The 27,357-nt window shown below is 36.9% G+C and overlaps 2 protein-coding genes across 10 annotated transcripts in view; one reads left to right on the top strand and one right to left on the bottom strand.

Annotated features, from left to right (window-relative positions):
• Nucleotides 1–20,907, bottom strand: part of LOC123313101 (disintegrin and metalloproteinase domain-containing protein 11) — a 357,012-nt gene extending 336,105 nt beyond the window's left edge. For all 9 annotated transcript variants that reach the window (XM_044897820.1, XM_044897828.1, XM_044897825.1 and 6 more), the window contains exon 1: nucleotides 20,661–20,907. In XM_044897820.1, coding sequence (XP_044753755.1) covers nucleotides 20,661–20,760 — 100 coding nt within the window. In that variant the 5' untranslated portion in view covers nucleotides 20,761–20,907. The remainder of the gene's footprint in view (nucleotides 1–20,660) is intronic.
• A 3,355-nt stretch (nucleotides 20,908–24,262) lies between these two features.
• On the top strand, nucleotides 24,263–27,301 carry LOC123314168 (probable elongator complex protein 2). Its single transcript, XM_044899290.1, has 10 exons — nucleotides 24,263–24,480; nucleotides 24,532–25,060; nucleotides 25,118–25,474; nucleotides 25,535–25,725; nucleotides 25,800–25,989; nucleotides 26,039–26,194; nucleotides 26,246–26,411; nucleotides 26,520–26,776; nucleotides 26,837–27,074; nucleotides 27,124–27,301. Exons 1-10 carry the CDS (start codon nucleotides 24,349–24,351, stop codon nucleotides 27,278–27,280), a joined length of 2,373 nt encoding a protein of 790 aa, XP_044755225.1. The 5' UTR covers nucleotides 24,263–24,348; the 3' UTR covers nucleotides 27,281–27,301.
• The last annotated feature ends 56 nt before the right edge of the window (nucleotides 27,302–27,357 follow it).

Here is a 27,357-nt window from a genome sequence, read left to right as displayed (position 1 = left end):
ACACAACTGTGTTTAAAAGATCCACAGATGTGTGTTGTCATAGATTGAGCTTGTTATTCTGAAGGTAATTTTGTTCCTCCAGGAGTGGCACAGCTCACTATGAAAACTTAAAATTGCTATATTTTTTTATCAGGGCCGAATCGGAAAAATGGTATAGGATAGAAGTGTTTTTTTTTGACCTCAAGAATCTACCGTTGAAATATTTGTACGAGTCAAAGACTTACCCTGTGTACCCAACATATTTAAGAATTAAATAATTATTATTACAAATTTTGAGGTTATCCGATATTAGGGTGGACAGCAGTGAAATGAAGTCTTATAAATAATATCCCCATTGCTCGTATCCGGATTTAACAATGCGACAATGTGTCTTCAGATACCAAGTTACATACTACACACAATAAGCAGTCCCGATAAGGCACGAATAGCGGAACTTTCTGTCCCTCCGAGCCCTCTGCAGCAGGCTAATCACTCCCTATTTTCATGATCTCGCCGAACCTGAAAAATCGCAATGCGAATATCAGGGAGAAAATGAGGTTTAATTTTCATCCGGGCACGCCCCGACTCAAGCGGGGCATAATCCGATTCGCGGTATAAATTACGATGTTCGCGAAATTTTCCTGCTTTTGTCGGAAAATTTCATTTATTAATGCCTCGTTTTGACTACCGCAACAGACGAGAATTTTCCGAACGCGAAACATCACGAGGAAACGCCTGCGCCAGACCAAAAATGGATATAACAGTTCATAAAACAACTCGTCAATTGAGAAAAGTATAACAATACTGAAAATTTCATTCAAAAGTTGTATCTAGCAGAAAAATCATGATAGATTTGAACATAATGACACATAGTCTGAAAGAGCAACCTTTCTAGTGATAAATCTCGACATTTCATCCACCCTGGCGCAAGCGTTCGATCTTGAGGAAGTTTTAACTGAACCCAAAATTTTGGGAATTTTTCGAAGGTCATCTTTCGAGTCTATTATCTTCCAAGAAATTCATTGTAGATGAAAAAGTGATACATATTCTAAAAGAGCGACTCTTCTAGTAATAAATCTGGGAATTTCATCAATTTCGGCACAACCGTTCGGTCTTGACGAATTCTCAAGTGAAATTTGCAATTTTTGAAAAATGCCATTTCCAAGATGAAAATCTAAACGAAGGGAGATAGGCTTTCGAAAATGCTCGCAATAGAATCAGCGTGTTCGAAAACCTATATTTTCATACCAAAATTTCCAATATTCGGCCCAGTTCGGGAGAAAATTTTTGTTTTTATTTTTCCACGTTTCATTTTCGAGTTGACTTCGAAGAGCTCTCTTGGGTGCAATTCCCTATTGAATCATCAACTGTTTGGTTTTCTAGAATCTTCGAAACATATTCTATGCACTCTATATCCTAAGACAGTAATAGAAAACCCTGATTTTCAGACAGAGAAGCAAATAGGTAACTTTAGGGGGGTCTACCCCCTTGCTCATTTTTGACCAAAAAAATCGAGATTTTCGAAATCGAGTTTTTGTGCTAGAGTGGAAGCCTAGGCAACGCTGATTATAAGACCGGAAATCCCAATTGGATCAGACGAATATAACAGGAGATATCGAAGATTGAAAATTGCAATTTTTGAAAAATGCCATTTCCAAGATGAAAATCTAAACGAAGAGAGATCGGCTTTCGAAATTGCTCGCAATAGATTCAGCGTGTTCGAAAACCCATATTTCCGTACCAACATTTCGAATATATGGTCCAGTTTATGAGAAAATAATTTTTTTTGTTTTTCCACTTTTCATTTTCGAGTTGACTTCGAAGAGCTCTCTGAAGTGCAATTCTCTATTGAATCATCAACTGTTTGGATTTCTATAATCTTCGAAACAAATTCTATGCACTCCATATCCTAAGACAGTAATAGAAAACCCTGATTTTCAGACAGAGTAGCAAATAAGTAGTTTTAGGGGGGTCTAACCCCTTGCTCATTTTTGACCAAAAAAATCGAGATTTTCGAAATCGAGTTTTTGTGCTAGCGTGGAAGCCTAGGCAACGCTGATTATAATACCAGAAATCCCAATTGGATCAGACGAATATAACAGGAGATATCGCAGATTGAAAATTGCAATTTTCGAAAAATGCCATTTCCGAGATGAAAATCTAAACGAAGAGAGAGAGGCTTTCGAAATTGCTCGCAATAGAATCAGCGTGTTCGCAAACCTATATTTTCAAACCAAAATTCCGAATATCTGTCCCAGTTTAAGAGAAAATCATTTTTTTTTTTTTTGTTTTTCCACTTTTCATTTTCGAGTTGATTTCGAAGAGCTCTCTGGGGTGCAATTCTCTATTGAATCATCAACTGTTTGGTTTTCTAGAATCTTCAAAACAAATTCTATGCACCCCATATCCGAGGACAGTAATAGAATATCCTGATTTTCAGACAGAGTAGCAAATAGGTCATTTTAGGTTTAGGTTTAGGTTTAACCCCCACAAAAAAGATGATACACGAAGTAGCAACAAAACGTTACATTTCGCAGTAACATTCATTCGATAAAAATCCCTAATGAAAATCTAGTGTCAAAATTGCTATACGAAGCAATTCTGCCTCCAGGCCAAACATAACACTCCAGAAACCAATTTCTTAAATGCGGAGAAAAAATTCGCCGAAAGAGGTTGAGGTGATTTGAATGGGATTTATTGCGTTCTAAAACTGAGTGCGCTCTATTAGTCTTGAGGATATTGCCTCGCCTACTTTTACAATAATTAGATTTCGTTTTCAACCCCCCAAGAACCGGGCCGACGGGACGCGGCGCCAGGATAAATCAATGTTATAAAAGGTGACCTTTTTTTTTTCCTTTCGTCGAAATCGGCTTCGGTGAAAGAATGGACGGTGGAGTGGATCGTAATTCGCTGCTGCTTCTTCCATTTTCCCTCATCGGATCACGATCTGATATGGTTTCATGCACCAATGGATCCATTTTTACCCTTTCCTATTTTCAGGGTGAAGATGGACCAACTGTTTTTCAGATTGGGGAAACAAGAAGCAACACGTTATCAAGTTATAGATGATGTGTGCCATATTTAGGTGTCTGTATAAAAGTAGCGGCTCAAAAAATTTTTATTGAACCCCCAGACTATCAAACTATATTTTCACTAGGAATCACCTTCCAAATAACTGAAGTGCAAGTTTGAAATGTGTTCAGAAAAGCTTGGATCACAGACTATCTAGATCAGGACGTATGAATTGAAAAGAAAAGTTAGCATGATCGAATTTCCCAAATTAGAATTGTGTATTTAATGTGACTGATGCAGGAAGATCGCTTACCAACCATTTCCCTCAACCGAAATGCATATTCGAAGGAAATTCGGAGTTGCAAATCACAAACACTAGTGAACAAAACGTAACTGTCAATATCATTCCACGAACTTGAAATATAGCAAGCCATTTATACATAAACTGATAATTGCAATTGAAAATATCTTCAAAACAAAACTAAAAACTGAATTACTACACTTGCTTCGCTATAACAATAGGATAGGGTTTTCCTCAAGCACATTTTCACAACTGATAATTCATCCGAGGAATATAGATCTTCGATAGAAGATCTGTGTCCTAACCAAAGAAGTAACATACTTCAATGATATCGTTTTATATTTCTATGAAAATATTCTCTGAATTCCACAGACGAAAGATATAATACATCATAAATAACCATAATGAATTTCGCTGTCAGATTCATCCATATTAAAATAAGCTCTTGAAATATTTTTCAATTGAGAATTCCTGGATTTTATATAATACTAGCTGACCCGTCAAACCTAGTTTTGCCATTTAAATTATTTCTAGGGTAGATAATAATAACTAACTCATCGTGATTGCTCGATTGGTCGTAAGAAAAAGGAATGCCTTTTTTTCTCTTCTGTACAATTTTTTTTGGGAATATTTTGTTATATAAACCTTGCCCTAACAATAATTAACACAACGAAAAAAGAATTGTCCAATTTGGTGCGATCTTTTGAACAATAAAGCATAAAGCATTTTGAAGTAAACCACAGATCCTCTTTTATTAATATAGAAGTTCTGATAAATTTTGAAATGAACTGATTTATTAACTTTTTCTCTTCTTCTACGAATAAAATTGTGAGTTAAACATAATTCAAACGTGAGTATCAGGAAAACTCAGTGTAGTCGTGTAAGTATGGTTCATTTGCTCATAATAGATAAAAGGTGTTTATTATATTACATAAACTGATAATTGCAATTGAAAATATTTTCAGAACAAAATTAAAAACTGAATTACCTGATTTCCACTGAAGTAATCAACCACTACACTTGCTTCGCTATAACAATAGGATAGGGTTTTCCTCAAGCACATTTTCACAACTGATAATTCATCCGAGGAATATAGATCTTCGATAGAAGATCTGTGTCCTAACCAAAGAAGTAAGATACTTCAATGATATCGTTTTATTTTTCCATGATGATATTCTCTGAATTCCACAGACGAAAGATATAATACATCATAGATAACCTTTATTAATTTCGCTGTCAGATTCATTCATATTAAAATATGCTATTGAAATATTTTTCAATTGAGAATTCTTGGATTTTATATAAGTTTTGATAAATATTGAAATGAACTGATTTATTAACTATTTCTCTTCGTCTATGAATAAGATTGTGAGTTAAACATAATTCAAACTTGAGTATCAGGAAAACTCAGTGTAGTCATGTAAGTATGGTTCATTTGCTCATGATAGATAATAGGTGTTTATTTATTGTATTAATATTATTGACTTCTTATGAGTATTAGTAATCATTTTACAGATATAGGTCTTCCTCTTTAGAAAATTCTCGAAATATCGAAATATGGACATGAGGGATTGATTGTTAAACCCTGTTGAAAATCTAGTCAGCTATCCTGTTGATCAAATTAAAAGGGTATGTATCGGTTAGCGCATTCGCCAGTTTGCAACTGCTGGTATGATTAATCTATACACTTACCTAATAGCTGATACCCACTTAACTTGAGGGAGAAATTCAGCAACCGCTCGCAAACTGCTCTTCTCTTCAACCGCATCAGTTCAATCGGTTAGATATTCCATCCAAAACTCCGGGTCGTTCAGAAAAGAGGTCTCCAACATGCATTCGATGAAATTTCTAATCAGAATACCTTTGAGCCTTTCTATTCTATTTACCGCCCCCCAATACAATTGCCACGTAATTTATAGAACAAAGCGTTAATCTAGCTTCAACAATGGGAACAGTGAATAGGAGAATCACATAGAAATTTAATATGTTATGCCTCGATCGTGGAATAATGAAATGGTCATTGCTATTTGTTGCAGGTCGTAAATGAGGCTGTAGTTTATCCCCGTTGAAAAACGCGCTCCAATGTAGCGTGGGAGCGGTGATTAGTATTTGTTTAGTCGCGAAAATGAATTGTTTGTCAACATCTGGGTCCAATAGTGTATCAAGCACAGAAATAAGGGGCGTTCAAAACTATTCGTTGATATTCTATGTCTGAACCTGATTCTTTGACTGAATTACTTCATTAACATCATAGATTGAGGTCTGATCTATGATTAACATTGATGACATTAACCTATATATTTCTATCGTCTTTTATTCTCCAAATCAAACCTTCATAATCTAGCGCCAAGATATCCATGGGAATTTTTTATGGATAAATTATAAATTGGATAATGTTCGCCGACTTTTGAGCATCAACATTCACGCCATTTTCAATCGAATCCTATTTGGCGTCCAACGCCAAACCAATACCTATTCCACCCCCATACACGGGGCTGCAGTTTGAAATATGACGCTCTCAAAGTCCTATAGGATCCGCAAATGCGAACCATCCATACCTTAAATTGGACATTGGCTGTTTCCGATTTCCCCGACAGGATGGGGGGTAGAAAATAAATGCTCCGAACATGATTATTCGAAACTGGTCAAGTGTGGAATGGTCTCATTACTCGGAAGTGTTGTTCCCCATACCGTTTGTCGGAATCCAGATATCTTTCAGCGCTCAACTAAATTGCACCGGGGGAAGATTTCCAATGAAGAGGAACTAGTCGGTCCAGTAAAAGTTGTAGCTTTTGGTGTGGGTGTTTTCACCGAAACTGCATGTGTTGATGCCATCCAGACTTTTCTTAGAAACTGCTGAAGATTAATTGATTGGAGTGGCTATTCGATAAATGTTTTGGTTGCTTCGACTTGCAATCAACTAATTGAAAAGATTAAGAACTGAGAGGAAAACTTAAAACATGGATAAACATGGACGTGAAGTCAGGAGCTTTCCAGCAAAACTTTAAAATGGTAGCCTGCTGTTTAATGTCTGCTCACTGCTGAAGCCTCTCTCAATAATACTGAGACTGCACATTTCTCACTTAGGAAACCTGCGCATTCACCATTTTGCGCCTTTTTGATGTAACAAAGAAAACTTTATTTTTTCGAATAAAACTGTTAAAATTTCAGTGGGCAGCTCTAATTTTTCCATTCCACATTCACCAAAGTATTAAATACATATTTCACGGATGTAACTATCAAACCATCATGAACCTCATCACATAAAAAGCCCTAGCAGTGTGCCATATTCGCAACACATTCCACTATGAATAGTTTTAGAATGATGAAGCTTGCCAATGCCAATTTGACCGTCCTTGGTGTTGGAGAGGTATCAACTAAACGTGCATTCAAACCGTCGGGGACAGCGCTGTTGTCCAGAAATGAGCACAGTGACACATTACACATCGAACAATGTCAGGTATGTATCGAACATCGCAATATGGAAACAACATTACCGTCATACGTTTGTCGAATTTACATGCATCCAATCGTTCGGCCTCCAAAACTGCGCAAAAAGGGGGAAGAATCGGATGAATTTTTTTACCTTTCATGCTGTTCCACATCGATAGAACTTTATAATGCGACCTCCGGCACGAATTTGGTATTCGCTGCGCATTCATGAAGTGCCTGGGGTAATACATTTTTGATTGTGCGGTGCAGTAACGGACTTACTGGCGCGGTAATCCCAGAGCGAAAGGTTTGTCTTCGGGAATATTGGACAGATTCGAATTGAAACACGTAAACGTTAAATTGATTGAACGCTCAAACTGAGCCTCCCAAAAAGACAAAAAAATTGAAGCTACTCAAATCTCGAATGAAACGAAAAATGTTGAAGCCATATTGTAGTATATGGTGGACAATTTTTTTGACTTCCTGATCGACTTTTTCCACTCAATCGGGTCGTGTTGAAAGAACTGCAACAACGCGACTGTGGGTCGGGAACGTTCAAAGTTAGCGTTCTTGTTTCGTGTACATATTTTAATCAGCCATTGCGAGGATATTTCACGCTCCAAAACTCCACTTCAATTTCGCTATGATGGAATCGGTGAAACGAGAAATTCGATTTCAAAGTTTCACCGAAAGAGACGTATCGGGTCTCGATTCGCAGTCCACGATACAGGGGTGGATCAATAAGACCGCAAGATTCAATTTGGCGCCATTTTGGCTGCCGGAATGACACATCGATAGTTTGACAAACTTGGTAGTTGTTCAAATTTAGCACTATTTAGAAGTAGTCTCGGGAAATGTTGGTTCACCTACTAATTTTCCATTGCTTTTGAAAGATTTCAAAGATATGGACAAGTCTATAACGATCAAGAAACCATAAATAAACCTTGATATGTATTTATTTCTGATTGCCCCCTTCAGAGGTTACTTCGTCTCAAATATCAGCAGTAAAAATTTTAATGTCGGTAAATCTTCAGGACCAACATAAAACTTCCATCGGACACTATTTTCCAGACAGATAACCTCCTAATCCTCCTCTGTTAGCTATATAAAACCGCCATAAGCATCGAATCTACAAGAAAATTCTCGAAAGAAATCTCCTAGCCAGTTGTACTCTGCCGAAACTGCCCTTGTAGGGGCTGTAAAAACGGCGTTACAAATTTATGCGTTGTGACGCAGGACCAATATCCCCTTATCGCCCAAGGCGTCTAGTCTGGATGCATCAGGTACATCTTCCGATGAACGTGTCGAACGGTAGACGTTTATACCTGCCCTTTCTTCGCACATATCTATAAAAAGATTTACAGTATCGCCGTGTGCCGCAAACCCCCGTTTTCATCCGGCAAGATGGGCGGTTATTCCACGAAATTGTCAGGATTTCAGCACGGAGAACCCAGACAAATGTTGGTCGTTATCGCGTATCCCGTTTGATATTCCGCGATATCTGCAACATCGGGCGTTTAAAGAATAGTGTTCTCTTTTATTGACTTTGACGTGGCGAAATAAGCACGATAAAGTGTTACGGGTTCCATTAATTCTGGGGTGGTACGAGGATATATTGAAAAGTTCTTAGCCTACTATAGAACCAAACAAAATTTCAATGTCAAAATATTCTATTACTCAACATATTCTCCTGTTAATTGGATACATTTATTACAGCGAACCTGCAACCTCTATAGACCTTTCGAAAAAAAAAGGTTCTTCTTGCTCTGCAAACCAGACCTCCACAGATTTTTGGACACGAAACTTCTTAGATCTTGGAGAACCAGAGTGTCGCCATTCCATCGATTGCTTATTTCTTTAGCTTTATTTCTGGCTCTTAGAAATGTACCCACACTAACAATTCGGTTTAAAAAGTCTAAATCGTTTTCAAATTGAGCACAGATCGAACGCGATGTTTCTACCCTTGCACGCTTTCGGTCAACATTCAAACATTTGGGGATCCATTTTGCAGCAATTTTCCTCATGTCCAAATTGACGTGAACTATATAATGAACGCGTTCGTATGAAATATTCAGTGCTTCAGATATCCGTTTTAGCCCAATTCGACGGTCCGATGAAATCATGTCATGAACTGCATCGATATTTTCGGGGACTGACTCAGAAACTGGCATTACCGATCGGTCATCATCTTCAATGGAAAATTTGCCTCATCTGAAGCTTGCACTCCAATTTTTCACGGTCGCATACGAAGAACATTGATCACCAAGGGTATTAAGCATATCTTCGTAAATCTGCTTACCTCTTAACCCTTTCAAATACAGGTACTTGATGATGGCTTGATACTCCAATTTTTCGATTTTCACAATTTCGGTGGACATCTTCTTTCCTTCAATTTATTGCGTAACTCTGGTTTACTTCTTGTATCTCAAACTTCACACTGACATTTCTAATGAGTTATTGTTCGTTGCTATGGTAACGTTTTATGCATTGAACTGGTCTAGGCTAACTAGATATCAATACATCCTCGTAGTGTGAATCACTTTTATTTCAGAAAAATTCTACTAATTTACCTCTTCTGACTGAAGGTGGATAGACTCACTGTATTCAATACTCTACTGTACGTGTCAGAATTTGACATGCTCAATAAGCATCTGTCCTTGTGATATAAATGAATGTTCGAAAGACAATCAGTGAATAATGGGTCGTAATCACAAGTGATTCACGGAGGTCATTATGTTTGAAGAAACGCATAGTTTATGCACTCTGTGCACTTTTTACATTTCGTTGTCGTCTTTGATGGGGAGTAACGGGAATGTGCCAGAGCTAGAAGGGCGCTCGGCGGCCTCCCGGATCGAAAAGGCAATAAAAACAGCCTCATCTATATTTGAGTCGACCTCATATTACGTAGGGACCGAACCATGCAAATTTACGGATCAGCACTCGCTCCCTACAGTTGTTGGTTCGCCGGGGCTCCTTTCATGCATCCTACTTCCTGAATGTCTACAAATCCGTGGCTCATTTGATGGTTTTTCGGTCCGCATCCCCGGAGGGATAAAGCTGCAGAAGAGCGCCATCGAAATATTCATTTCGTTGCTGTCGAGGCGAGATCTGGCAGCTTGGAGGTAGGCGCTGTTGCAGGGAGCAATTTGGAAATTTTCGCCTTCCAATTATAAATGCAAAAGCTGTGCGGGCACGCGCGATCATATAGCTTTAATGGAAAAATACGAGAATGTATTGATATCTAGTTAGCCTAGACCAGTCCCATGCATAAAAAAAATATTGCGTTACCATAGCAACTCATTAGAAGTGTCAGTGTGAAGTTTGAAGTCAAAAAAGTAAACCAGAGTTACGCAATAAATTGAAAGAAAGAAGATGACCACCGAAATTGTGAAAATCGAAAAGTAAGAGTATCGAGCCATCATCAAGTACCTGCATTTAGAAGGGTTAAGAGGTAAGCAGATTTACGAAGATATGCTTAATACCCTTGGTGAGCAATGTCCTTCGTATGCGACCATGAAAAATTGGACTGCAAGCTTCAAAAGAGGTGAATTTTCCATTGAAGATTATGACCGATCAGGAAGGCTAGTTTCTGTGTCAGTCCCCGAAAATATCGATCAGTTCATGACATGATTTTATCACACCGTCGAATTGGGCTAGAACGGATATCTGAAGCACTGCTATATTTCATACGAAAGCGTTCATCATATAGTTCACGTCAATTTGGACATGAGAAAAATTGTTGCAAAATGGATCCCCAAATGTTTGAATGTTGACCAAAAGCGTGCAAGGGTAGAAGCATCGCGTTCGATCTGTGCTCGATTTGAAAACGATGTAGACTTCTTAAACCGAATTGTTACTATGGATGAGACTTGGGTACATTTCTACGATCCAGAAACAAAGCAACAATCGATGGAATGGCGACACTCTGGTTCTCCAAGCCCTAAGAATTTTCGATGACCAAAATCTGCTGGAAAAAATCTTGCTTCAGTTTTTTGGGATTTCCATGGAATAATCATGATTGATTTTTTGGATAAGGGTAGAACAATAACCGGAGATTACTATTCGACATTACTGACCACCCTACGGGAAAAAATTAAAGAGAAAAGACGCTGAAAGCTATCCAAAGGTGTTTTGTTTTTAGAGGATAACACCCCTGCACACAAATCTCATATTGCCATGCAAAAAATTCGTGATTTAGAGTTTGAATTACTAGTATACCCCCCTTATTCACCAGATTTGGCTCCAGCCGACTATCATCTCTTTCCTCAACTGAAAAAAAGTTTAAAAGGTCATAAATTTCCTTCCAACTAGGAGTTAATAAAAGCTGCGGAGGTCTGGATTGCAGAGCAACAAGAAACTTTTTTTTTTGAAAGGTCTAGAGACGTTGCAGGTTCGCTGTAATAAATGTATCCAAATAATAGAAGAATATGTTGAGTAATGAAATATTTTGACATTTTGGTCGACTAAGAATTCTTCAATATATCGTCGTACATTTGTGTATGAAAAGTCCCTTATTCGAATAATATTCGTTGACCCATTGTCTCGTGGCCTAACCCCGAGCGTTATCAGGCTCTGTCTCCCATCTCCCCTTCAGCTGATCCAGCATCGGAGTGGCACGTCTATGAGAACTGAATAAATTCAGCCGGGATCAGAGAAGTTGAGCGAATGCATCCAGGCAAACGGCACAGACACGCTTTTTCAGCTACTTCTCATGTCATTTATGCCCCTCGAGGAGTTTGCCGGTTCGGGCGCATATGGAAATATATCAAACCAAATCCATGAGATCATGGCCAGCCGTTGTAACGTTGAAAGGAAAAAGCGCGGGCCCCCCTCTCTGTTACCGGTTAAATCGACATAAATCCCGATGGAAAAAATGCGCGGCCTCAAAATTCCGATCCGGACGAACCGGAGTATCTGCGAAATTCGGCGTGCGTCATTTATTTATGCCGATTCATGACGTATCGGGAAGAATGGGGGAGTTCAAGCACGGTTTGCCGGAGACAGAGCTGCCTTCAGATTCACCCGTCGATTTCATTCCAAAGAAGTAGAGCAATTTTTTTGTGACGTTATACAGGGTGTCTGTAAACCAATGCGAATTACTTAGGGAGATGATTCCTCGATGAAAATAGGCAAGGTTAGTTCCTATAATTTTTTTTCGAAATCGACCTCCCTTCCAAGATACAGCCTTTGGAAGGCGATGACGAGTTGACAGTTTTTAATTTTTTTTACGGGTTCTAATGAACACTGAGTCATAAAACTATACATAATATGAAGCACTAAGTAGATGTTATTCACACAATTTTTTTAGATCTCATAACTTTATTATTAGGGGTTGAAAATAATAACCTCTTATGATTTTCCTTCAAAAATGGTTTTCGTGAAATAAAATTCTCTTATGGTTTCCCATTCAATTCTGGAGAAAAAAATCTCTTGAAAAACTTCGATACAGTCGATACTTTCCTCGGAATAAATAAAAACTTACAAGCAGTTCTGATCCTACATCCTGCTAAAATACCTGCATCAACTCTCTGCCTCATAGACCTTCGTACACTGCTTGTAAGTTTATATTTATTTCGAGATAAGTATCGACTGTGTCGAAATTTTGCAAGAGACTTTTTTTCTCTAGAATTGAATGGGAAACCATAAGAGAATTTTTTTTTCGAAAATCTATCCCACGAAAACAATTTTCGAAGGAAAATCATAAGGGGTTTTTATTTTCAATCCCTAACAATAAAGTTATGAAATCAAAAAATTGTGTGAGTGACATCTGCTTAGTGCTTTATATTTTGTATAGTTTTATGACTCAGTGTTTCTTAGAACCCGTAAAAAAAATTAAAAACTGTCAATTCGTCATCGCCTTCCAAAGGATGTATCTTGGAAGGGAGGTCGATTTCGAAAAAAATTTATAGGAACTACCCCTGCTTATTTCCATGGAGGAATCATCACCCTGAGTCTTTCGCATTTCTTTACAGACACCCTGAATATGAATAAGCAAACGGCTATACGAGTTAGATAACATTGCTCTCTCCGAAATTGTAGTAAATTCCCTAGGATTAATGGTCTACTTGATATTGCAGTTTTTCCATCTCATATATGCAACAACTATTTGTGGAATTACTCCTGAAAAAACATGAGTAAACTTCACAAATCTGATCATGAATAATTATTGACGTCCCCCTTCAAATTTTTACTTTCGCTAACGCTTTTTGCGTCATCTCTTTTCAAAGTACCAAGGAGGTCAGTAACTTTTTTCTATTGGCTCTTTCTGATCCATACAAAACATTTCCTTGGCTCTGCTATATCGTGAGCCTTGCAGAGAACACCAGAGAATCCCGATCTTCCCATGTTTGATCAGGCCATGTATTAAATGTACAAATATTCTAAAACTAGCTTCTTGAGATCAAAAAACACTTTTTTCCCATACCAATTTGTCCAATTAGAGCCTGATAAAAAGATATAGCCATTTTAAGTTTTCATACTGAGCTGTGCCATCCCAGGAAAAACAAAATAACCTTCAGAACAACTAGCTGAATCTGTGACACTACACATCTGTGGATCTTTTAAACAGAGTTGTATTCCGCCAAAGTACCCTATTTTTCAAATTTCACAGGTACTTTTCAATTTTTCAACATCCAATTACTCGAAAACGGCGCATTATACGAGGAGTTATGAAGAATAGTTTTATCCTTCAAAACGTTCAAATATTCATCAAATAGCGATCAACTTAGTTTCAAGGGTTGGATTCTTTGAATTTTTGTTATTTTTATGCTGCGTCATGGTCATAATGAGAAAACTGAAAGTCGTGGGTGATATCTTGTGTTCGAAAAAGATTCATCAAACAAATGAAGAACTATATTTCGAAATTCATTCCATTCGATGAAACCGTTTGTGAGATAGAACTAAAAATAACATTTTTTATGGTTTTTCAACAGCCTGTATCTCTTAAACCGAACCGATTCGGAAAAAATGGTAAAGGAAAAAAGTGTTTCTTTTGACCTAAAGAATCGACTGTTAAAATATTTGTACGAGTCAAATACTCACCCTGTATACAGCAATGCTGATAATTTTATTCAAGAGCAAAAAGTAAGAGTATCCACTTCTATTTTTGAGCAGTTTATTAACAGAACAGAGTCACATTGATCTCGATCCAAATAACAGTTACTTTGCTCTGTAATAAAATCACGACCCATCCAGCAAACCCCAGTAAACGTTCTGTACTGATTCTGCATCACGTGAAAATCAGTTGCGATCGAATTACCCAATCGTGCGACAGACCTTTGTATCTCCATTCCGTTCGGATGTCAGAAAGAACTCTGCGTTCTGTGTTTTCCAACATGTTTTCGGTTTGTCGAAATCAACGTGTACGAATGAACGCTATACACAGCTCGGTGACGTTGAAGCGCCTAAAATTCGGGCGTATTGTTTCATTATGAAGGCGAATTTTATAAACCGTAATATGACGTGGAATCGCGCAGAAAGGGTTCGGCGAAATAATGAATATTAAGTGCGGCGAAAACGGTCCATTGTGCAAGCAACCGATTCGCATGTATATCAGGAAAGTATTTCGTGGTGGCTAAATCTTTCCATTCCGCTTTTCAGAATGCACACTGTTATGGAGTATTCTTTTATATGTTATTCTCGAGGGGGAAATGAATGAGAACCGCCGAGCTGATGGCGGTTTCAATACGGCCGAAACTCTAGAGAGCTGCATTAAAAAAAATAATAGGTATATATACTGGATGTAGGATTTTCAGTTTGTTACAATCATCGCTCGTTAAAACACTTCCTCTGAGGTACTGATCAATAAACTTAGTACCAATCTGAAATGTCCAAAGCTGCACTAAAAATAAAGCAAGAGCTGCCCAAAATATTGAAATTTTATATGATAGTCTCTCTATATACATATACCCTGCTGCTACCTACTGCAATATCCTGAAGAGTGGATCAAGTTCACACAGATATTATTTTTAATATATATTATATCACTCTAATTCTGAGTTTTGATCAATTAAACTGTGAGCAGAGCACCTACATTTCAAGTGATAGTGTTTTCAATATTACACTCTATGGAGCTCGAAAATGTGATCATCTTCAAACGACGCAGTTCATTCCTAATTCGATAACAATTGTTAGATGAGGGGTCCTAGACAACATCTCAATGGCTAAATTGTTTACGTATCATTATACATTTGAAAGCCAATTAGTTGTTATCATGCTTATTGAGTAGTGAGTACTATTTCTGCTCATCCACAGCTGAATTGAATCTTCAACGAAATCGATCGTTGAAAATATGTATGTGGTAGAGTCATGGGACTTGAAGATTCGGAAAGACCTAACAAAATCTGTCGGTGAAAACTGAGGAACAGTCACGGAGTTCATCAAATGTTTTGAATAATTTGGGAAATACTGAAAATGGATCAGAAAAGTTCTAAGAAAAATATTACTCTGTTAATCCCCAAGAAGTACTTTACAAATACGAACTTCAATTTAATTGAATCGGTATTTCCTCCGAAAAATTCAGAGGCCTATAACTTTATGTTGACCTTACTGACCGAAACATTATACTTAAAAATTCGTCAAGACCGAACGGTTGCGCCGAGATGGATGAAATTCTCAGATTTATTACAAGTAGAGTTGCTCCTTCAGAATATGTATCACATTTCCATCTACGGTTACTTTTATTGAGAGATAAACGACTCGAAAGCTGACCTTCGAAAAATCTTTAAAAAGATGGGTTTAGTTAAAAATTCGTCAAGACCAAACGGTTGCGCCTAGATAGATGAAATTCTCAGATGTATCACTTGAAGAGTTGCTCTTTCAGAATATGTATCACATTTCTATCTACGTTCACATTTATTGAGAGATAAACGACTCGAAAGCTGACCTTCGAAAAATCTTGAAAAAGATGGGTTTAGTTAAAAATTCGTCAAGACCAAACGGTTGCGCCTAGATAGATGAAATTCTCAGATGTATCACTTGAAGAGTTGCTCTTTCAGAATATGTATCACATTTCTATCTACGTTTACATTTATTGAGAGATAAACGACTCGAAAGCTGACCTTTGAAAAATCTTGAAAAAGATGGGTTTAGTTAAAAATTCGTCAAGACCAAACGGTTGCGCCTAGATAGATGAAATTCTCAGATGTATCACTTGAAGAGTTGCTCTTTCAGAATATGTATCACATTTCTATCTACGGTTACATTTATTGAGAGATAAACCACTCGAAAGCTGACCTTCGAAAAATCCTGAAAAAGCTGGGTTCAATTAAAAATTCGTCAAGACCGAACAGTTGCGCTGAGATGGATGAAATTCTCAGATTAATTACTAGAAAAGTTGCTCTTTCAGAATATGTATCACAATTTCATCTACGGTTTCTTTTATTGAGAGATAAACGACTCGAAAGCTGACCTTCTAAAAATCCTGAAAAAGCTGGGTTCAATTAAAAATTCGTCAAGACCGAACAGTTGCGCTGAGATGGATGAAATTCTCAGATTAATTACTAGAAGAGTTGCTCTTTCAGAATATGTATCACATTTCCATCTACGGTTACTTTTATTGAGAGATAAACGACTCGAAAGCTGACCTTCGAAAAATCCTGAAAAATATGGGTTCAATTAAAAATTCGTCAAGACCGAACGGTTGCACCTAGATAGATGAAATTCTCAGATTTATTACTAGAAGAGTTGCTCTTTCAGAACATGTATCACAGTTCCAACTACGGTTACTTTTATTCAGAGATAAACGACTCGAAATCTGACCTTCGAAAAATCCTGAAAAAACTGGGTTCAGTTGAAAATTCATCAAGAGTGAACGGAGATATATTACCAGATTAGTTACTCTTTCAGAATATGTTTCCCAGTTAGATCTAAATTTCAAGTCTTCAATCGTGGACGAAGAGATAGAATTCACTTCGACTAATCATTAGAGACCTTTTTGGCCCAAAATTCAAAAACTACAGGGATTTAGGCAAAATGATAACGTTTTTTTCCTAAGAGCATGCAAGAAAAGAGAGTGTGAAATCGCTATGCTCTCATCAGTGCCCTGTCAAATCCTGAGTGCCAAAATGTGGTCCAAATCAAACACTGCGACCGCATTGTAACACCCATCGGAATAATTGACGACCAGGTGGCTAAATAAGGGACGTGTTACGAGTTAGGGCACGATAAAAATCGAATCAGATATTTACGAGTTACATTTCGACATCGATTTGCCATTGGCGCTGGAACTTCCAAACCAGATTATCAATCAGAAGTTTACAAGTGCTTCCAGTTTCCAACATTGAGTTTTCAGGGTAAATGGGAGTGGGCCGGTGAAGAAGGAACGATAATGACTTGAAACACATTTTTCCGAGTGGAAAACGGTAGAGGAAATCTGGTAAGTGAAGTTCGAACTTTTGGAAAATTCGCGGAATGTTATAGTGAATCATTGCGGATGAAGGGGAAAGAGAAGACTTGGAAAGTTGTTCGGAAATTCATATCTACATATTCGAGGGGCATAAACGAAATTGTAGATTATTATAAGGGGGTATTTGCATTCGAAATGTAAATGTATAAACATTTTATGGATGATGAAAGCAAATGAGGGTTTGAAGATTTCCATATGGCATGAGGGAACTGTTAAGAAAAGACATTCGCAAACAATATCTCTGTTGAATATTAATTCTTCATTTATTCCTCGCCATTTATTTTCGTGTTTCTCTAGATGTCCAGAAAATCCATATTGTATATTTTTCAATTCAATTCTGACGAAAATATTCCAAAAAACATACCATATTTGATTCAATTGCAAAATGTAAGTTTTTCGAATATCCGCTTCAATTTTGAGCAGCGTATATTTAATGAAAAGGCCTGGTACTTTCAACCATAGATAAATAAATAATAAATTTTATTCAGTGTGAATAAGTATCTGTCAAATAATTTCCTATCTAAAGGCATAGACATATAGACTTTGTCTATGTCTGAAGAATACCTTATTTCGGTGCTTTCAGATGAAATGGGCAAGTTTCCTAAAACTCCAAAACCGAATTTGAGATTATTTATGGAAAGCCTTTTCCACTAGTTATACAACACGTAAAATATTCGCTTCAAAATTCAGACATTTCAGAAATACACCCTTCGAAACTTCGACTATGTGAAAGCTTGTGACGTAGAATGCCTTTATTAAGGTATAGTAATTTTTCTTACTTTGACAACACTGGAACCGATCAAGAAGATATCCACAGATTACAAAAAATTATTTCTGTAATCTGTGTCTATACCTTCTTAAAACCGATGGCATTCTGTGTCATTGTTTGTTTTTCTTGTCAAATGTGATCACCAAAATTGATTGATTACGTCTATGGTGATCAGAAAACTTTCATGACCATTACTGACACAAATGGACGTTGCCGGATTGTAAAAATGACGTAGAATGTTCATAAGAGAGCACTTCTGAAATCAGAATTTTCGTAAGCGAATTCAGACAAAGTGCAATATGATAAAATTCGAAAAAAATATATTTCGAGATATTTGAGTTATAAGGATTTTTATGACATATATTTTGAAATTTAGGAAAATACCCCATTATTTGACGAATAACAATTCTATGAATGCACGGTATACTATTATACTTTTCACTGATTAATGTAAAATAAGACACCGCATTGTAGAAATTGTCATAATTCCAACTAGAAAGCAAATATTTCGTAAAGAATAACCATACATTCAGAATCTAAAATATTCTACCAATAATGACGTACCAACATTCGACCTATGACAAATAAACTCTTATTTTTAAGTTTCTATGACAGATTTATTCGATGAAAAACACTATCTGAAAGTGAAAAGACAACATTTTTACTCATCTATCGAATAAATTTATTTATTCGCAAGTGAAAGTACTGGGCCGAAGCGTCCTAATATCATAGATATTCACAAATTTACCAAATACGACAGGAGCGTACTTAGGATAGTTCGTATAATAATTCGTATACCGTTTACAAGAATTCATACGGTTTACTTAATTCAAACTTTTTTCGATAAACGAACGCTCAAATGTTGTTCCTGGTAGGACATCAGCGAGATCCTTATACTGCGCGAGGTAGGATTCCAAAATATGTGAATTATTCATGTGTAATGCAGTTTTGATTTAAGGATCGTAAATTTCTCCGAGTTACTACGATTGTTTGTTTCCCTTCCAGCCGGCAGGGACCGGACGGAGAAGTTTTATGTTTCGTGTTTTAACATGATGAATTATGCCAGAATGGCAGCCATCAGAAGTCGTAACATTGTTGAAGTCTTATTTGAGCTCGCAGTCGATAAACATAGTGAGAAGGTCGTCTGAACTACTGAAAACACACGCAAAATTTTTATTTTCGTGTTTCTCCATCGAATATCGAGGGAAATCACAAGGTTTGGGCTATTTCAATTTGAGACGTCTTTGGATACTATATTTTCTGCACATGAAGAAGAAAATTATGAGAGAATTTAAAAATCCATTGCAGTAAGCCTCTTGATATATAGAAATAATACTAAATCTTGATCGAATGTCTAAGGCAAATTCATTGTTTATGAAGATCTTAATTAATGAATAAGTGGAGCTCGAAATATACAAATATTCAATAACGTGAAGAATTAATAGTCGCAAGTTTCCCACTTAAATAAACATCGGCAAGCCGTTTCTTGCCTGAAATTTCCCATTTAACGTACGTTATCAGGAAAGCGTAAATCAACGTCATATGCGACAGACATAGATACATTATGGTGTTCCTGTACAATGAGAACGTAAACCGATAATCTGCACTACAATACATACATGCAGCACAAAAGGTCGCTTATACATATAATATGTTTTGATAGACGTTTCTCATTCACAGCACGAATAGACTTCGTTTATGCGAACCTCATTATCCAAATCAATCCGATGGAATTCAATATGTAAAAACAGAACAGAGAAAATTGAAGTACTTACATTTCGGAAATCAATTTCTTCTAACAGTTGAACTTTATAATAATCGAAAGTAGAGTAGCCATTGACGTTAACTTTCTGATATGTGCATTCCCCAATTTGCAACGCAAACGTTTCACTTTAATAGGTCGTTTACTAACTTTTCTTATTTGAACATTGCTCTTCAGAATTAGATGATTCAGTATAAGTGCAATTATTCACATTTAAATAAATAATTTCGATGGAAAATTGGGAACTGTTCATCTCAGAAAATATCTGGTAGGAGTGACTTTAGCTGAAATCTAGTGGGAATGCAAAATCTCGTATAATTACAGGTATCTGAAGAAACAGGAGCATCATATAATTCAAATATTTCCAAAGAGATATGCAAAAATATCATACAAAATGAACTTCAGTCAGTCCTGCCAAAGAACAACTCTTACCGTCGCAAGGTTACGATTTGAATTTTGGACGAAAAAACTTGAATAAAACCAATGATAACTCACAAATCACAAAGATGCCCTTCAATTACCTAAGGGCAGTTTTCAGTTATCTAGCTATCTACAGTTTTAGAATAAAGAGAAAACCATCTTTTTGTTTCGGATCTTTTTTCTGACATACCTGCAGATAAATTATACGATCTTCAGTAGCAGTAGCGATGGATAGAAAGTTTCAAACTCCATGCAGAATTTCACATCAGAAAAGTAGAAAAGAAAGTTAAACCTGTACAATTCATGAGAAAATTAATGTTTCCGTACTGAAACAAGATTGAAAAGAATCTCAATGGCTTCGTATTGTTATCTGAAATGTTTTTCAAATTCAGAATTTTTCGGCATTGAAATTGAAGGTAATTCGACCTATCGCATTCGCCAATTTGTATCACGCACGCTACTGTAGGAAATTCGAGGAAAAAGTCATATTATGATCGTCAAGACGCTGTCAGAGAGACAGATCTTGGTGGGAAAAAATTCCGCTCGCGAGTCGAAGGTACGATATTGCTGATTTGTTTACCTCTCTTAGAGTTGACTTTGGACGCCAGCACTCCCCCTCCATGGACATCGTGGTGCCTGGGGGCGACGAGAATGACCAGTCCACATAAAAACCACCACATTGTTCACGTGAAAAGCGCATGGTGCACGGCCATAGTCAAAAACAACGCTCCTGCACGGCTCCAGAGCACCTGAAGAGGCACGATCGCGCGCTCGTTTAGCCTGTCACACGGTGTGCACGGTGCAGCAGCCCGACTTAGAGTGCGTGCGCTGGGGCCTGAGAGGAGGCCGCGCAGGCGCATCCGCCGCCCCTGTGCCCTACCCTTGCTGTTTGTGCTCGCTCTCAGCTCACACCCCGTCTCAGGCTCCCGGACATAGCAGAGAAGCTGGGTCGAGACGACCTACTCTCGGCGAGGATCTGCCTGCCAGGATGGCCTCTCACCTATATGCGAAAGGTGTCCATTTTGAGTGTTCGGATGGGAATCGGCAATCTGCTGCAGCTCCACGGAGTTGCTCGGGCAACTGCTGCTGCCTGTCGTTCTGCGACGCAACATTTGTTTTCCTCCTATCCCTGAAAAATTAATCCCGAATATTCAGACGTATCCTTGCAGGTTTAGAAAGTTGGGATAACTGGAAAGTGGATTACTGTCTTCACCTTCGATCGTTTCTTTTAGATTCAGTTTGAAATCTATATTTCATCTTTCCCTTCTTATATAAATCATCCTATCATCATCATGTGAGATGAATTATCATCAAAGTCCCAGAAAGTATCGCAAATACCATAGTTCGTCGGTTCGCCAACAAGAAGATTCACCTCTAGATTATTTCATCGCCACCCCACATTTCTATGATTGCCAATTCTCCAAGAACATCCATAAAAAACCTACCAACCTGATAATTACGCATTCGCCAATTTGCAACTAATTTTCTATAGGTCCATGTGTGAATTATTATTATATTTTATGGCCAAAATATGATGTGAATCGGAAACTTTTATATCAAATCATGTATGGTATTGGTATTATGTGTATTATAGTGTATTATAGTGATAGGAAATAGATTATCAATATAATCCAAGCTTGGAATATGTATTTCATCTTTCTGTTCGAATAATCATCACCCACCATCTCTGTCAGAGATGAAATACCCTGATTCATCAATCGCAACTAGACTGTTCACGATTCACCCACCCCCAATTTTAGCTCCATATTTCTATGGTTGCCAATTCAACGTCAATAAAAATCTTCGCATTCGCCAATTTGCAACTAATCTTCTTCAGATCTATGAGTGAATTATTATTATATTTTATGGCCAAAATATAAATGACATCAATATCCTTTCTATGACATAATGCAATCGAAAATTCTCATCAAATTACTTGTAAAAAACAGATTCTCTCTCAAAATAATATAATCTATTCCAGGCGCATTCGGCAATTTGCAACTAATCTTCTTCAGATCTATGAGTGAATTAATATTATATTTTATGACCAAAATATAAATGACATCAATATCCTTTCTATGACATAATGCAATCGAAAATTCTCATCAAATTACTTGTAAAAAACAGATTCTTTCTCAAAATATAATAATATAATCTATTCCTGGCGCATTCGGCAATTTGCAACCAGTTGGTAAATTCGAAGTAATTCAACTGAAATTATTTGTGAATAGAATGAATGTTTTTTCCGCAAAATCATTAGTTGCATAGGAAAAGGAATTTCAATTTAAATACTTGTCTTCGAGTAATGGAATAATTTTTTGGTGTTTTATTTACGTGTATGATAGCCCTACACATAAATAAAAGCATGCAAACTTAGGTAAAAAGTAGGATGTACATATACAATGATTGTTGAATATTCAGTTCTAGAATCCAATTTTTTCCATTCGCTTATCGAATGGTTTAAATCGAAATGAAACATCAAATCTTCCAACAAAAAAAAAGTCCATATATTGACCAGTATGTTTCGGACATTTCTCCGAATATTTCATCAAATAAAATGCGAACATAAAATACGCGGGGTCGTAAATTTCATTTATATACATATTTTAATGAAACCCCAGAGCGTTTTCGTCGATCAGAAATATTCGAAAATTATTTCAACCGCGAAAACATTAATCAGAGATGTCATGCGAAATATAATTTGTTTTGCTCATCTATTCTTCATTACTTCCATGGTTGTGTGATTTTTATAGATTTTCGGAGACCGCGCAATTTTATTATCGAATATGGGGCGTTTTAGGGGGTTTTTCCTGGGTAATGCAGCATTCCTGCATGAATAGCTCCAAATAGAATTGTTAGGGTTGGAAGGTCCCCACATGTCGGTATATTATACACTGCAAGGCTTGAACAAGAACAATAGGAACGAAATTTGCATTTTTTTTTAAACTCTTAAGATTAAAGTATTCATTCATTAAAATTTTTCCGAAGTTATGAGAAATAATGGACCAAGATACTTGAATTCCTGCGACCTATATAAAAAGCAACAGAGAAATCTCACAAAAGATGAGACCTCTAGGTGGATTTCGGGTCAGTATTTTCCTCAATTTCTATCGATATCTCCATCCAATTGAAAGAGGTGAACTATGTTCTGAAAGTTGATAGCTTGAAGTTCGAGGTTGACGACCGACGTTTTTAGCAGGAAATAAATCTCTATATTTTCAAGATTATATTATGTTATATTTGAGGAGAAAAGAATCAGCAGGAATCTTTCAACAAACTGAGCATTCTTCCTTAAAAATACGAAGAATATTGGTCTCTTCAGTTAGTTCGACGCCCATTCTAATTTATTCTCTCCTGGAAAAATCGAGAAATAATTCGTAAATCATTTTCATGAAGCCTTATCTCCCTTCAACTTCGGAAATTGGCTGTCCATCATACCAGAGCCAGACTTGTGGGAAGTAACGAAGTAGGCTTGAACTGACGTCTCATAACAAGCAGCTATATTACACCGAAACATGTGAGGATCCTTGCTGAAGTAAGTACGAGGAAGTGGAGGCAAACATTCCAAGGCTGCCTTATGAAATTCCAACGATATAATACACGTGTATCGAAAATTCGATCGAAGTCGACGAATGAGTTTGCTCTCGTGGAGTAATGAAATCCAGATAGAAAATAAAAATTCTTTGTTCAGATAAACAGAATATTGAAGATAAATATTTGGTGTCTGAACGTAGCGTTCAGCTTGCACCTTGACTCTTTCCTGATCGAATTTTTTCCCAAAAAATACCAACAGCAAAGATAAACTTATTTTTTGTTTCTCCAAACAGAATAAAGTACAATAGAATTTTATCCAATTTGAGAGAAAACTATCAATTAAAGGCTACCTTAAAAGTTAGTCGTGACTCTCATACACCTTCAAAATTTCCCCCAGCGTGAATTTTTTGATCAGTAAGAAAAAAAAATTGGGGAACCTATTACTGTTATTTTAAAAGAGCTTCTGCTAAAGAATAACTCGTCCGTAGCCTAATATTATAATCCATACCTCAAATTCTGTATCGCGCAGTCAAACATCGCGGGAGAGTTATCAAAGAAGAATTCAGAGTTCTATGAAGACGTCAAAATCAAAGATTAACCTCTTTGTCAAAATTTACTTTAAATTTCTAACCTCAAAACTTTAGTTGTCAAAACCAAAACACGACGAATTCAAATATCCAATTGTTAAATTTGTAGATTTCAAAGGTTTTATTCATATTTTCAAGACTTCCATCATGGAGAATGATCACCTCAAAAGTGTTTATATCTCCACTAATTGTAATCAATGTACAAATTGTCTGCATTGGGGAAATAATAATTTAATTTGTTATGGGTCCTCTAACAGCATTTGCATATACGATCTAGGGGTGAGCGAAAAAATATTTATGAAAACAAATCGTTATTGCCATAGTTTTTAGATTGGTTCAGGAGGCAGAGTAACCAAAACGTTAGCCAAACATAAAGGCCAAGTGAATTCTGTTAGATGGTTGAAAGGATCAGACATTCCCGATGAAAATGAAATTGTGTCTGGGAGTACTGATGGAGATGTTATTGTTTGGACATTAGATGGGGAAAATAATAAAAATGAGATTTTAAAGGGTCATACATCTAACGTCACTGTAGTGGATGGTATATATAAGAAAGAAAACAAAAAAAATGCCATTGTTGTTAGTGCTTCCATGGATAGTACAGTTAAAGTATGGCTACGTGAAAATCCTTCAGATAATTTTAGTCTAATTCAAACAATTGAACTTGGTTACAATTTATGTATTTCATTGAGATTATTCACTTTGGACACAGTTGATGATCGGCTCTTGTTGGCTCTAACGCTAGATGACTGTTCTATTAGGTTGTTCTTAGAGGATGAGAATGAAATAAAGTTTATGCCTTCAGTAAAATTAGTAGGTCATGAAGATTGGGTGTGTGGTCTAGATCTGATGAAAGATGGTATTGTTAAAACATTCTCATTCTCTCAACTGAAATCTAAAGTTACTCTTTTTTTAGGAGAGGATTTACTTCTTGCATCTTCAGGCCAGGATAATTATGTGCGTATTTGGAGATTTATCAAAAAAGAAAAAGGCACAGTAAACCCAAACAGAACTCTACTGAGAGCTCAGAAATGTGATTATGAAATCAACATAGAATCGGTTCTGATTGGGCATGAAGGATGGGTTTATTCAGTGGCTTGGAATCCAATAGACAAAACTTTATTGTCAGCTTCTTGGGATAAAACAATGGTGATATGGGAATACGACAAGGACAACAACTTGTGGATGGACAATGTGAGAGTGGGAGAAGTTGGAGGTAACACTCTAGGATTTTATGGGGGAATGTTTGGTCCTGATGGAGACACTATGGTTGGTAGGTAACTTTCATAAGTCTATCCATCTTAGTGGTTATATTCCAAAATAAATTCTTAAGGTTATGGATATCATGGAGCCTTTCATGTCTGGAAGAATGACGATATAGATTGGAACCCTTTGGTAACTGTTGGAGGTCATTTTAGAGAAGTAGTTGATCTGGCTTGGGATCCTAAAGGATCTTACATATTCTCAGCATCTGCAGACCAAACCTGCAGAATTCACGCTCCTTGGCCTACTGAGAAGCAACCTGTTAGTATATATTTACCTGAAATATTCGTGGAAATCTTTTTGAATGAAAGCTTGCAGTATTTATTCATTTTAAGATTACTTGGCACGAAATAGCTCGACCTCAAGTACATGGCTACGACATGAATTCGATTGCAGTCTTCACAAAATATCAATATGCATCAGCATCCGAAGAAAAGGTGATAAGAACATTTTCGGCACCTCAAAATTTCATTGAAAACTATAAAAGAATATGTAAAGTGGAGGAAGATGATGAGGATATAAAAAGTAAGTGGAAGAAGTATAGGTTGAGGCAAATTCATCAGTTTTTTCTCAGGTGAAACTAGTGGCGGAGCAAAAGGAGCATCGGTTCCTTCACTGGGTCTATCCAACAAGGCAGTTTATTCAGCAGATAACAGCGAGCAGTCTCTTGTCCGCAACAGCAAAGAAATGTACCCGGAAGAGTCCCATTTCAGCGCTACAGAATTGTACGGTGAGTCTTTTACTTCTGATTCGATTTGACCTGTCAATTTTCCATTTTTAGAACCCCCAACTGAAGAAAATTTACTGCAGAATACACTTTGGCCAGAAATGTGTAAGCTTTACGGACATGGGTATGAGGTTTATTGCTTGGCCTCATCGCCTGACGGAAAATACTTGGCATCGGCTTGCAAATCAACAGCTCAAGAGCATGCAGCGGTATTGCTATGGTGAGTATTATTATTTTGATCATGACTTACAGAGAGAGACTCAGAAAAAAAATTTCACAAAATCAAACGCAAAACATCGATTTTAAAATGCAAATTTCAATATTTCAGGGACACATCGAATTGGAAGAATACCCAGAAATTGGTATCGCATAACTTAACAGTTACGCAGATTTCGTTCTCGCCAGATTCACAGAAACTTCTAACGGTTTCGAGAGATAGAAGATGGACCGTTTTCGAGAAAAACAACGAGGGGCAATTTACACTAGCCGCCACTACCAATAAGGCTAACGGTGTACATACTAGGATAATTTGGTGTTGTAGTTGGACCCACGATTCCAAATTTTTCGCAACGGGTTCTAGAGATGGTGAGTTGTCATCTTGTTTCCTGGTTTTCTATCGACTTTCTTTAACATTTTTTATCGCAGGAAAATTGGCAGTTTGGACGAAGAATGTTAATAAAAGTGCTGAAAACGTTCTTGGGCAGTACGAACTGGCTTCAAACCATTTATCATTCCCTAAGGATTCAGTAACTGCGGTTTCAGCAGCGCCATGTTTAGTACAAGATAAATATTTATTTGCGATTGGTTTCGAGTCAGGGATTATCTTCTTTTACAAATGGACAGTGGATGATTTGTGGCAATCTGTTTTGGAACTCAATGAAAGGTAGGAACTTTTTTTGTGTTTGGCGTTTTTATTGTCTTCATTTTTATAGCGTGGCCCATCATTTAACTGTGAAGAGGATTCAATTCAGACCAATTCTTGGTGAAGCTGGTCAGACGGAGAAGGATGAAAATATTTTGCAAGTTGCAACTTGTAGTACAGATACTTCACTCAAAGTTTTTAATTTAAACTTAGGTAAGATGAGATGAGAATAAAGTTTTTTATTTCTTTTTTGAATAATTCCATTTCCTTATCGTTAAAATCATGACAAACTGTTTAGATTAAT

Source organism: Coccinella septempunctata, chromosome 5, assembly GCF_907165205.1.
Source record: "Coccinella septempunctata chromosome 5, icCocSept1.1, whole genome shotgun sequence".
Taxonomy (NCBI): Eukaryota; Metazoa; Arthropoda; class Insecta; order Coleoptera; family Coccinellidae; genus Coccinella; species Coccinella septempunctata.
This window is presented reverse-complemented; position numbering and strand designations above follow the sequence as displayed.